The sequence below is a fragment of the Hyla sarda genome, chromosome 6 (assembly GCF_029499605.1).
Source record: "Hyla sarda isolate aHylSar1 chromosome 6, aHylSar1.hap1, whole genome shotgun sequence".
NCBI classification, from domain to species: domain Eukaryota; kingdom Metazoa; phylum Chordata; class Amphibia; order Anura; family Hylidae; genus Hyla; species Hyla sarda.
The window spans coordinates 75,272,434-75,285,308 of NC_079194.1; the positions used below are offsets into that span (position 1 = coordinate 75,272,434).

Here is a 12,875-nt window from a genome sequence, read left to right on the forward strand (position 1 = left end):
CTACAACAGTGAAGGCCAAAGGGCCTATATAACAACATGTACATCCAATGACACAGAGTTACAACTGGACATACAACAATAAGAGACTGCACAAAAAGGGCACTACCTCAAGGAAGGAACCCAAGAAATAGGGAGCAAATTAACGGTGTAGGGATCCCTACACCGTTCATTTGCTCTCTACTTCTTGGGTTTTTATATGTAAAATATCTCAAAATAAGAAATGCACGACCATGATATCTAATGGACTGTTATTGTTTTAGGTCTGAACACGATTCATGTTCATCAGGTATCGGGAAAAGCAGTTATTACTGCCAAGGCAAACCATTACCAGGATTCTCATCTCCTAGTCGCCAATGTTAGAACACGGGTATGTGTCAGAAGCATTCCTTGCCGTTTTGTGGCTAGTGTTACTGTCCAATTGTTAGTGTTGAGATCAGTATATTGATTTGTATTAGTAATACATAGTATATAAAATAATATTCAGCATCTACTTAACCTGGTATTATTAAAGGGGTAGTCATAGTTGGTTTTTATTTTAGTTAATGTTCAGTCTCTTTCCAAGGTTTGTTGGAGAAGAACATGTATCTGGTTTATTTAAAGAGGGTCAGGGGTGTGCCTAAAATATAACTTTTAATATTTCTAATTAAAATATATATACATATGATGTTTGTGTATTCAATCACCACAAAATATGACAAGGGACTTGCTTGATGTATATGGGGTGACCAAGAAAGACTCTGCTTGGCCCTGCCAGTCTGGCTAGGTCCCCCAAGCATCAAAAAACTCCCACCAATTTGACCGCCGGCGCCTTTCTGCCAATACTCAGATTGGCGTCATCAGGGAGGAATACAATTGGTCCAAAGAATAAGACACCACAATCAATAGAAAGATATAATGTCAAAGTTAATAAATGCTTTGTGGGTTCCACAATAGTTGGGTCCAGCTGCAAAAGAAATGTATATGCACTGCTTTCCCTATTATTCCTGTAAGGAAAGGGGAGCCATGGATGGTGCCTGTGAATAAATGCAGATCTGTCCCTAGGAACCACACATTCAGGGTAACCGGTCCGGTCCACCTAGAAAGAATACAAACACAAGGAGGCCCCGGTCACTATTTCTCCTGGAAGAGAACGCTGGGGAGCTCCGAGTAGTTCCCTAATCCTACTCACGGTTTCCCAGTAAGAGACGAGGTCCAAAACAACCTGCTGTTGCACAGGGAGCAGCTCGTTCGTCCCTAAGGGATCTATTACTGGCCCTAGTAAGCCCTATGCTTGAACCCTAGTGCCTAGGCGGTGTTCCCATTCCCTCTCTCCCCCCCCCCCCCCCCCCCCTCTCATAAAATCGGGAATAATTTGGGAGACTATCTCCCGATTTCTTTAACCCCATTTAATACATTGCCCTGAGTTAGGTAATCATTACTCCCTCTCTCTGACCTCACCTTACTATCATGCTAACATTAGCATATATACTTTATTAAACATCATTACTAATTTCTAAAAATACCAATAAAAATTCTAAGATACGACCTAGTATATAGGAACAATGCATCTAATAAGCCAACATATAAAACCAACATATTTAGATACATCACTGTTAAATACATTCAGCCGTTGAAACTAAGTCGATGCGCAGCCGATCTGACATTGCACGCCCCCATCAGCGTGTCATGGAGGTGTGCGCGGCTTGCGCGAGTATATCCGGCAGCTGACAGGAAGTGATGTCAGACGCCGGCATCTCGCTAGTCAGAGCGAGCAGAGCGGCGAACGTGCTGCTCCCTGCGCAACAGCAGGTTGTTTTGGACCTCGTCTCTTACTGGGAAACCGTGAGTAGGATTAGGGAACTACTCGTAGCTCCCCAGCGTTCTCTTCCAGGAGAAATAGTGACCGGGGCCTCCTTGTGTTTGTATTCTTTCTAGGTGGACCGGACCGGTTACCCTGAATGTGTGGTTCCTAGGGACAGATCTGCATTTATTCACCGTCACCATCCATGGCTGCCCTTTCCTTACAGGAATAATAGGGAAAGCAGTGCATATACATTTCTTTTGCAGCTGGACCCAACTATTGTGGAACCCACAAACCATTTATTAACTTTGACATTATATCTTTCTATTGATTGTGGTGTCTTATTCTTTGGACCAATTGTATTCCTCCCTGATGACGCCAATTGGCAGAAACTCGCCGGCGGTAAAATTGGTGGGAGTTTTTTGATGCTTGGGGGACCTAGCCAGACTGGCAGGGCCAAGCAGAGTCTTTCTTGGTCACCCCATATATATCAAGCACGTCCCTTGTCATATTTTGTTATTTTGTGGTGATTGAATACACAAACACATCATATGTATATATATTTTAATTAGAAATATTAAGTTATATTTTAGGCACAGTCCTGACACTTAAATGGTGCTCACATAATTCTGCTCTCTAAAGCTGGGTGAATACATCTGCGCTCAAGCGTGGTCTGACGCAGGACTACATTTCTCTGCGCCCTATTGTTTATTTAAAGAGGGGGAAGAAATCTGCATACCTTGGGTTATGAATAGTCTTTTCTTTTCCAGGTGAAAACACTCACACCTGTTGCTGCCAGTCTAGAACTTCTACTTGTGGAGGATTTGAGGGTGAATCCCGAAGCAATTTCCATCTACAATCATCCAGATGTTACGGTGAGATTCTTTGTTCTGCAAACTACATTTAAAACAAGAGTAAAATGTGTCCTTCAAATTAAAGAATCAGTGCAAAAACCTGACCTGGCTGTTTGGCTCAATACGTTGTTAGTTTTGTATATGGGATTTGAAAAATGTCTCTTGGGTCCCCTCTATCTCCTGTCCTGTATCTTACTAGCTTAAAGGGGTATTCCAGGCAAAACCTTTTTTTATATATATCAACTGGCTCCGGAAAGTTAAACAGATTTGTAAATGACTTCCATTAAAAAATCTTAATCCTTCCAATAGTTATTAGCTTCTGAAGTTGAGTTGTTGTTTTCGGTCTAACTGCTCTCTGATGATAATAACAATCCATTTTTTTTTTTACATATATAGCGGGCACACATTCCATAGTGCTGTACACTCAAATTGGTCCTGGTCCCCATAGGGGCTCACAATATAAACCTTTCAGTATGACGGGAAACCATCGTACTCGAAGAGGATAAGTTATTAAGTACCAGAGTACCCCTGTAAGATAAGGTAACATTGCTATAGATATTGTCTTTCAGTAGAATATGTCAGCTCTAACTTCGAGGTACAGTATATCAGCAATAGTGCTTTGCTGTTCATGACTGTGCATCTAGAAATAATCAGTTTTAGCTTTGTGTCAGTAGGAGGCAGACACAGGTCTGGAGCTCTCTCCAGACCTGGTCTTTTCTGTTTTATTATTTTCTATTTAGGAATGTTAAGTTAAGGTTTTTTCCCTTTGTTTTTCTAGGTTGGGCGGCAGGAGCATGGTGCTACCTGATCGCCCACGTGCGATGAAGGGGCACGGTGCATAGAGCCCCTTTGAACCCCTTTTTGCCAACGGCCAGCACCTGGCTGTAGTACCCTGGGTCCGGGTCCCCCACTTGCCCCTGCCCGCCTCGCTATGGCAGCTTTGCATGATGCAGCTCGGTCTTTATCTGGCTGAAGACTTCAGGGTAAGTATAGGAAGATCAGGTCTGCTGGTGAGTAGGGATCGACCGATTATCGGTTTGGGCATTATCGGTATCGGCAATTACCTTGCCGATAATCCGGTAATGATCCGCCCCCACCGCACCGCGACTGCCCCACCGCACCACACCGCGTCACACCCCCCCCCCCACTGACCCACCGCACCGCGTCGCACCCCCCACTGCACCGCGTCGCACCCCCCACTGCACCGCCCCGGCCCCGACCCCATTGCCTCCCCAATCCCCGGTTTTATAATTAAATGCTGGACCCTCTATGGGTGGCCAGACTAGGCCAGGGACTGAATGCCTGGTGCAGCCGGCCCGTCCTCACTGCTGCACTGCCCGGCCAGACCAAAGACCCGCCGCTCGTAGAGGGTCCAACATGAAACGCGGCCAGGCACTAAGCCTGGCCACAAAACAGGTCCGGGGGGGGGGGGGGGGGGGGGTGTTTGGAATGAGACCGGAGTGTTAAGACACCCGGCAGCCAGCTAGCTAGAGCGAAGCTGGAAAAATGTCCATAGCGGAGTGCCTGGATGGGGGGGGGGGGGGGGAGGTGTTCGAGACAGGCCACCAGACTGACCCCTACAGGTATGGCACCGGGGCCATGAGGGGTCCTGCCCAGAGCAGCCACCAGCAATGATGGCTGAGGAACTTGGCACAGTGTATAGGACCCCATGAAGGTAGAAAAGGGAGGGGGGAATGTAGTACATACTCTCCCGCAGTTCTCCTCTTCCTATACTTACCCTGAAGTCTTCGGCCAGCTAAAAACCGAGCTCCATCACACCAAGCTGCCATAGCGAGGCCGGCAGGAGCAAGTGGGGGGGGGGGACCCGGACCCAGGGTATTACCGCCAGGCACTGACCTTTGACGAGAAGGGGTTAACAGCCCATATACTCTATGCACTGTGCCCCTTCATCGCATGTGGGCGATCAGGTGGCGCCTAGAAAAATAAAAAAGGGAAAAAACCTTAACTTAACATCCCTAACTAGAAAATAAAACAGAGAAGACCAGCTCTGGAGAGAGCTCCAGACTTGTCTGCCTATTACTGACATGAAGCTAAAACTGATTAGCTCATCGCTAGTGGGTGGGCATATCCTCCTTCTCTTTTCCCGGCTGCCGGTGTCCCGATCGTGCAGCTGGTACCCCGTTCGCTCCCCGGCCTGCTCTCGGGGACTGCTGCCGGAAAGGCGCGGTTTCCAGCGCACTGTGATTCCTGGCGGCCCGCGGGCGCTCCATAAATTTAGCCCCCAGCTTCTTCCTTCCTATAGGCAGTCTTCGACAGCGTGTCCTCTCCAGCGTGCCCTTTCCTGTAGGCTGCACGGTCTGAATGTTAATACAAAAAAAGAGCTTCTCATGGGCACTCTGCGCCCTCCAGTGGCTGAATGTTGTTGTTCATCACTGTTTGCTCTCCTGTGATAGGCCTCCTCTAGTGGCGACACATGGTTATTGCAGTTGTATAGTTTTTCTACGGCCCTTCTCCTTCCTCCTCCTATTGCTTTAGCGGTTTGGAGTATCTCCCTCAAACCCCTATTCGGTTCTGTGGCCTGGGGTTGCCTGGCGACTCGCAACCTCCTGCCTTGAGGGCATTTTGTTCACCTGATCTTAGCCGAAAGGTCAAGAAGCATAGTATCTGTTCTTTTCAGTTTAATATCTGATATGTCCCCTATCTGGGGACCATATATTTAATAGATTTTTGAGAACAGCTTGCTTCCATCACCCTATGCATTGACCCGATATGGCAGTATCTTCGGGTACAGTACTCTTTAAAATCTGTCAAAATATTAGGTCTTTGGTCTGCATGTTTGCGGCACTTAACCTTCGCACTGTACCATTTTGCCTACATAAGTGTGGTATGCAGCCATGTGCTTTCCTAGCCCCTGTTTTCTAAAAAAACAAAAAAGCGATGGTTTCGGGCCATGGCCTGTTTTTCCGTGGTGACCTGATTGGTCATTTTACTGGGGTATGGGATTTTCACATATGTCCACACTGAGGGATAGTCATCGTCATGGCTCGCCTTCCTTGGGGAATTCCAGGAAATCTGGCAGCACCCTGTCTGTTTCCTTCACCACCGGTCACCAGTGCCAAGTCTGCTGTGCTTGAACTTCCGTTCTCCCCTCTACCTGTGTGAAGTAACTGAACGGGGTGACATGGCGTGAGTGACAGTCGCTGCGGCTTCAGTTCCGGTACCCAATGTGAGTGGACCAATGTAGATTGGACCCTTTGTGATGCCCATGGATAGCGCGATGTCTGTCACATCCACTCTGGCAGTTCCGGTACCCCACTGCATGTGGTAGTTGCTGAAGGGGTGTTCCTGCGTGTACTGAGCGCATTCTATACGGTCTGGGGGAACCTACAGTCTGCCACATTTGCAGCGGAGATTCCAGTCCTCCACTACCTGTAAGAGGGGTCCAATGACGGTCCCTCCAGGTACGATGTGCCATCTTCACCAGCAGCAGCGACCACTTAAATGCTGCCATGTGTGATTTAACATGGGTGTACAGTGGTGCTGGCTGAAAGCCCATGTCCTGTTTTCCTCTTTCGCGGCGGCGGTTCTAGTACCCTGCTACTGGTACGAGGGGCTCAATAGAGTGACCCTGCTCATTCACCGTGCTCGGGCCAGTCATGGCGTCCTTTTTTCCTCCCCTTCCTTATGTGATGTATCAGTGGTTTTATAGGGGCAGTATGTTGTGGACTACTTGCTGTTGCTCTCACAGCCAGCATACTAACCCCCCCCCCCCCCCGCCTTTTATATAGAAAGGGCAGGTTTGTTGAGTACCTGCACGGATCACTACAGCCTTTTCTCTTTCCTCTTTCACAGGGGAAGTCGTTCTGAGTCGTTAGCAGAGTAACTGTGTATCCAGGTCGGGGTTAGTGGATTCCAACTCTGGCTAATCCATGGTTCTCATTTCCATTCCCAGAAAAGGAGTGATGGTGAGATTAGTTACTATCCTGTTCTGGCTGGTTCATCAATCACATTTTTCTCCATGGAATGGCTATTAGTGGTCTTGCTACCTATTTCTATTTCCTACTATACGATGCCTGCTATTAATCATGCAGTCATTGTCCGCCCCCTGGCTTATGGGTAGGTTTTGTAGGTGGCCTACTTTTTCTCCTGTGGTCATTGCATTTCTTTTCTTCTGGGCAATCTTCTATGATCCCTCCTATGGCGTGTCCAGCCATCTCGTTGACCCCTTCCGTTACCAGAGTGGCTTGGTGGGCTGCCTGCTATCCGGATTTCAGCCATCCCGCATCTCCTTCCTACAGGGAGTTTTGTAGGTCTTGTACTGTTCCTGTTTTTGTTCTTTCAGCCGTCGTCCGACAGCCTCCTTGTAATTGATGGTTTATTTTTTTGGGGGCAGAGCATTGGTAGCTCAGTAGTACATTTCTCTCCTTCCATGCGGGAGGCCCGGGCCGACTCCCGGCATCGGCAGCACCGCTCCATCCCTGCCATCATATTCCCACCTCTGGCGGAGTGCTGCTGGACTGGCTAAGTTGCGGCTATTGCTCTCCTGGCGTTAACGTTGCCTTCCTTGTTGGCACTGCTGATGTGGTTTCTTCCTTCACCGCCCCCCTGCCTTCTTGTCATTCTCTCTCCTCTGCCTCGGTCCTGTAGTTGCGCCTGGCCTCCTGGTGGGGCTCTCCCTTCGGGCCTGTCCGGCACGCTTCTTTTCTGGCAGCTGGACTTTCCTTGCCATGTTCGTTTGCTTCATGGAATCCCTGAATTGGAGTTCTCTTGTCGCTCTCTCTTCCACGGTTGGGCCTGGCCTCGGTGATCCTGCGCCTTTGTCTTTTTTTCAGTGGTAGTGTTCACTCTCCTGCCAGGGGGGTCTCTGGCTGGTGGCCTCCGAGGCGACTGTTTCTTGTCGCATTTGGTTAGAGGTTGGACCTCTGTCTTTGCTTGGTTCCTTCCTTCCTTAGCTCCCCCCCCCATGCTTTGTGGGGTCTTCCTGGTGGTGTTTCTCCGGTCTCCTCTGGGCCTCCTCCACGTTCCTGTGTGAATGGGTATAGTTCAGTCTCTGGACTGCTCTTCCCTTCTCTATCAGTTGTTTTTCCCACCCCAGGGACTGCTTTGGGACGTCCCATGGTCTCTGTATTCCCAATAAGGCGACAGAGAAAAGGAGTTGTGTTTTTTTTTTTTTTTTTTTTTTGGCCTAACCATAAATTCTCTTTTTCGTAGCCTTTATTGGGGAACACAGCACCCACCCATTTATGGTTCCTGGTCAGGTTGTTTGTTGCTGGTTATTACTTTTGATGTCCTTCGGACGTATCTCCTTTGTTTGGCCTCTCCTACTGCTTTGTGACACATTTGATTTAGCTCAGTGCCTGTGGGTGGGTATATCCTGCTGGGAGAAGTGTCAGTCTCCTAGTGGACAGCACCATAATACCCGTGGTCTCTGTGTTCCCTAATGAAGGCTACCAGAAAGGGATTTTATGGTGAGTACAAAAAAAATCTAATTTTTAGTCCACAAATTTTCTTCAGTCAGTGGGAAGACTTGTATTGCAGCTAAATGTTAGTGTTTTAGAATGAATCACCTTGTTTGTTCTGATCTTGGAACAGTAATAAAGAAATATGACAGCTCTACATAGGGAGGTGAATCTCCAGTGTATGTAGCTGTCACTTTCACTTAGCCATAATTCATTCAAATAGACATTTATTCTAAGAACATTTTCCCTTTTTTTTGAAAGTTAAATGCAAATAGGAAAGTTTGAACAAATTTAAATTCTGGTTATATAAAGAAGTTTTCTTCATAGTGGCCACAATTGGACAGATCTTCTTGAATGTGTGGTCAGCTGGCATTCTGACTCCATCGTTGTTTCCCAACCAGTCTGCCACCAGCTATTGCTGTCTCAAAGCTGTTGCATGTCCAGACAGCCTTTGGCTATAGTTTTGCAACAGCTGGAGGCGCCTTGTTTGGGAAACACTGGACTACATAGCCTTCTGTCTGATCTTTTGTCAATGTGCAATTGTGGTCTGTCAAAGGTTTCCTTATGGGTGGTGTTTTATCCCAAAAATTTTTTTTTTGAAGTTTCTTATTAAAGGGGTACTCTGGTGCAGGACATCTTATCCTATCCTGTGGATAGAGGATTAGTGTCTGATTTCGGGGGTCTCCGACCGCTGGGACCCATCGCCATCTTATTCACAGGGGAATGGTCTGACCTCTGCTCTGTGCATGGATCACTGTCAGCCATCGCACGTGGTGGCTGACATGCCCCTCCATGTATCTTCTCTATTGGAGAGGCAGAGATACACGAATGCTGTATTTCCGACCCTCCTATAGAGATACATGGAGGGCACCTGAGTACCGCTTTATTAGTAAATACTGAAAGTATTAAAATTGGACATGACCTAAACAGTTTTTTGAAAAAATAAAACACATGCATTTATTCACATCTGTAAAGGTTGGATTTGTAATACTATAAACTTTCCTATTGCTGTTCAATGTTTGTGTAAAATGACTTTTTCATATTCCTAATACTCAGTCTTCCTTTTCAGGCTGAATTCACCATTTTGGAGGGTTCAGGATATTTCTTTATTAACAGCAGTGTCGCTAATGTCATTAATACCGCCTTACAAGAATCCAAAGGAGTTGTCACAGTGAGTACAGTTTTTGATATACCGTATTTTCCCTCATATAAGATGCTCCGGCATATAAGTCGCACCTAATTATATAGGATAAAAATCTAGAAAATAAAGATTCTGAACAAAATACAATGTAAAATATAGGACAGTGGTCTTCAACCTGCGGACCTTCAGATGTTGCAAAACTACAACTCCCAGCATGCCCGGACAGCCAACGGCTGTCCGGGCATGCTGGGAGTTGAAGTTATGCAACATCTGGAGGTCCGCAGGTTGAAGACCACTGGTATAGGAGGTAGTTCTCATGTGTCCCCGCCGCTCCGGACCCGTCACTGCTGTCCTGGATGTCGCCCTCCATCGCAGTCGCCGCGTTCCCGGGGTGTCCTCGTCACTCCGGAATGTCTCTGCTGCCGGGTATCCTCGCGCTCTGTCACCACCATGACGTCGCTACGCATGCCGCTCCTAGTGGATGACGGGACGGCGCGCGTGACGACGGAGAGCGCCGGCCATGCAGGGGATCCCGGCACGGAGCAGACACCGAGGAGGCAGGTAAGGTCCCTCCCGGTGTCCTATAAGCTGTTCGGTACGCCGCGATTTCACCGCGGCGGTCCCGAACAGCCCGTCTGAGCCGGGTTAATGTTATTTTCGCTTCAGACGCGGCGGTCAGCTTTGATCGCCACGTCTGAAGGGTTAATACAGGGCATCACCGCGATCGGTGATGTCCTGTATTAGCCGCGGGTCCCGGCCGTTGATGGCCGCAAGGACCGCCGCGATAGGTGTGTATTCGCCTTATAAGACGCACCAACTTTCCCCCCCAACTTTTTTTGTATTTTTTATTTTACTTCATCTGGTAGTACAGTGGAAAAATTTATTTTCTGATCACCTAAAAAAAAAGTTGGCTGCAACACAGAATCATTTATTAAAATAGTCTGCGTTATCTGAATCAATTTCCAATTTCTTCGGATAACACACAGTCAATTCTAATAACTAATTCAATGTTGCAATTCTGTTCAGATTTTACCTAATAGAAAACGCATGTGTAAAAACACCCCAAAAAGTCACATTGGCATTTTTAGGCATTTTTTTTTCTTTCTTTTTTTTATCTGTGAAATAAAGGCCAAACCCACAAAAAAGCAATCTTATATATAACAAGAGAAGACCTGACTCATCAACGCCCAGCCTAAACCCTTGCACCTAGAAACCTGAATTTTTGCACAGATGTTGTTTTTAAGACGTAGACAAGGAATAAAGGATTTTTCAAAATTCCACCCTTAAGGGTGTGAAAAAGGGGTTGGGTTTTTGTTTTTTTTTAAAGTCCCATACCATACAAGTCTATGGGAAATGTATGTTCCCTCATAACTTCCGTATGGCTGGAGATATTTCAATAATACCTGGTACACATATTACGGGTCGGGATGGGAGGTCGGGATATGAGGTCGAGAGAGGTCGTCTGGATAGGAGGACTGGTGGCAGTATATAAGCAGTGTTAGAAGGCGGGTTCCCCTGACCGCAGACTCTGTAGAAGTCCTCAAAGGATGTCGATCTTCAGTTCCATGAAACAGCAGATGTAATGTTTCAGGTTGTTTGGATGCCCGTAGACTTTACCCAGAGCGGCCTCATTACTATAGGATCGTAAATCTGTGTTACCCCAAATTTAACGCGAGGGAAGCCGCGGGCAAAAGCTAGTTCACACTAAAATTTAAAACCTACAGACAGAAAAACTTTCAAAATGCTGGAAAAAGCTGTGTCAATTTTTGGGCTTTTTTGTGGTATACAGTATAAAACATTTTCTTACATCTTTTAATTTAAGACAAGGATTGTTTTATTTTGTTTGGAACTGTGCACTGATTTTTATTTATAGTTGTGATTGTTGTATCATCCATCCACCCCTTTGTACCCCTGTTAGAAGATTTTATGATGTACACTGCTCAAAAAAATAAAGGGAACACCAAGATAACACATCCTAGACCACAAAATCACACAAACATTATCAGTGGAAATCAAATTTATCAACCCATGGAGGTCTGGATATGGAGTCACACTCAAAATCAGTGGAAAACCATACTACAGGCTCATCCAACTTTGAAGTAATGTCCTTAGAACAAGTCAAAATGAGTCTCAGTAGTGTGTGTGGCCTCCATGTGCCCATATGACCTCCCTGGGCATACTCCACATGAGGTGGTGGATGGTCTCCTGAGGGATGTCCTTCCAGCCCTGGACTAAAGTATCCGCCGACTCCTGGACAGTCTGTGGTGCAAAGTGGCATTGGTGGGTGGAGGGAGACATGATGTCCCAGATGTGCTCAATCGGCTTCAGGTCTGGAGAACGGGTGGGCCAGTCCATAGCATCAATGCCTTCCTCTTGCAGGAACTGCTGACACACTCCAGCCACATAAGGTCTAGCATTGTCTTTCATTAGGAGGAACCCAGGGCCAACCGCACCAGCATATGGTCTCACAAGGGGTCTGAGGATCCCATCTCGTTACCTAATGGCAGTCAGGCTACTTCTGGCAAGCACATGGAGGGCTGTGCGGCCCCCCAAAGAAATGCCACCCCACACCATTACTGACCCACCGCCAAATCAGTCATGCTGGAGGATGTTGCAGGCAGCAGAAAGTTCTCCACGGCATCTCCAGACTCTGCCACATGTGCTCAGTGTGAACCTGCTTTCATCTGTGAAGAGCACAGGGCGCCAGTGGCGAATTTGCCAATCTAGGTGTTCTCTGGCAAACATCCTGCACAGTGTTGGGCTGTAAGCGCAAGGAGTCAGTTTCTGACCGCTTGAGTGGACACATGCACATTTGTGGCCTGCTGGAGGTCATTTTGCAGGGCTCTGGCAGTGCTCCTCCTTGAACAAAGGCGAAGGTAGCGGTCCTGCTGCTGTGTTGTTGCCCTCCTATGGCCTCCTCCACGTCTCATGATGTACTGGCCTGTCTCCTGGTAGCGCCTACATGCTCTGGACACTACGCTGACAGACACAGCAAACCTTCTTGCCACAGCTCGCATTAATGTGCCATCCTGGATGAGCTGCACTAACTGAGCCACTTGTCTAGGTTGTAGACTCCATCTCATGCTACCACTAGAGTGAAAGCATTGCCAGCATTAAAAAATGACAAAAAAATTCATCAAGGAAGCATAGGAACTGAAGTGGTCTGTGTTCACCACCTGCAGAACCACTCCTTTATTGGGGGTGTCTTGCTAATTGATTAATTTCCACCTGTTGTCTGACAATTTCACATGCTGTTGTGCAAATGGAACAATCAGAGTTGCTTCCTGAGTGGACAGTGTGATTTCACAGAAGTGTGATTGACTTGTAGTTACATTGGGGGTCATTTCCTAATCTAGTCTATTCTGGGTATGCTTATAGACCAGCGTATGTGGTAGTCTCCTGTCTATTGTGCTCCTAATTTATCAAAGGTCTCACAGCCCTTGATAAATTCTGTGCTCAGACTTCAGGGTCTACAGCTTAAACTGCATTTAGACCTGCTCCAACATGGTCTGACATTTCAGCGTATTTTGGGCAGATGCATAAATTCAGCACCAATGCATTTTCCAATACATTTCCGTCTAAAATAAACTTGCATGCATCATGTTCTAAAAATCCTCTACAGCAAAAGTCGCAGAAAAGTCGCACATATTTAGACTGCGACTTTCTGTGCGACAAATTTA

At 46.9% G+C, this 12,875-nt stretch overlaps 1 protein-coding gene and 1 pseudogene across 1 annotated transcript in view; both read left to right on the plus strand.

Moving 5' to 3' along the window:
* Positions 1–12,875, plus strand: part of LOC130275784 (nuclear pore membrane glycoprotein 210-like) — a 133,689-nt gene that overhangs the window by 54,550 nt on the left and 66,264 nt on the right. Inside the window, exons 18-20 of the mRNA XM_056524189.1 lie at positions 261–367; positions 2,551–2,655; positions 9,124–9,225. Of these exons, the coding sequence (XP_056380164.1) occupies positions 261–367; positions 2,551–2,655; positions 9,124–9,225 (314 nt within the window). The remainder of the gene's footprint in view (positions 1–260; positions 368–2,550; positions 2,656–9,123; positions 9,226–12,875) is intronic.
* On the plus strand, positions 5,222–5,396 carry LOC130278090 (U2 spliceosomal RNA; annotated as a pseudogene).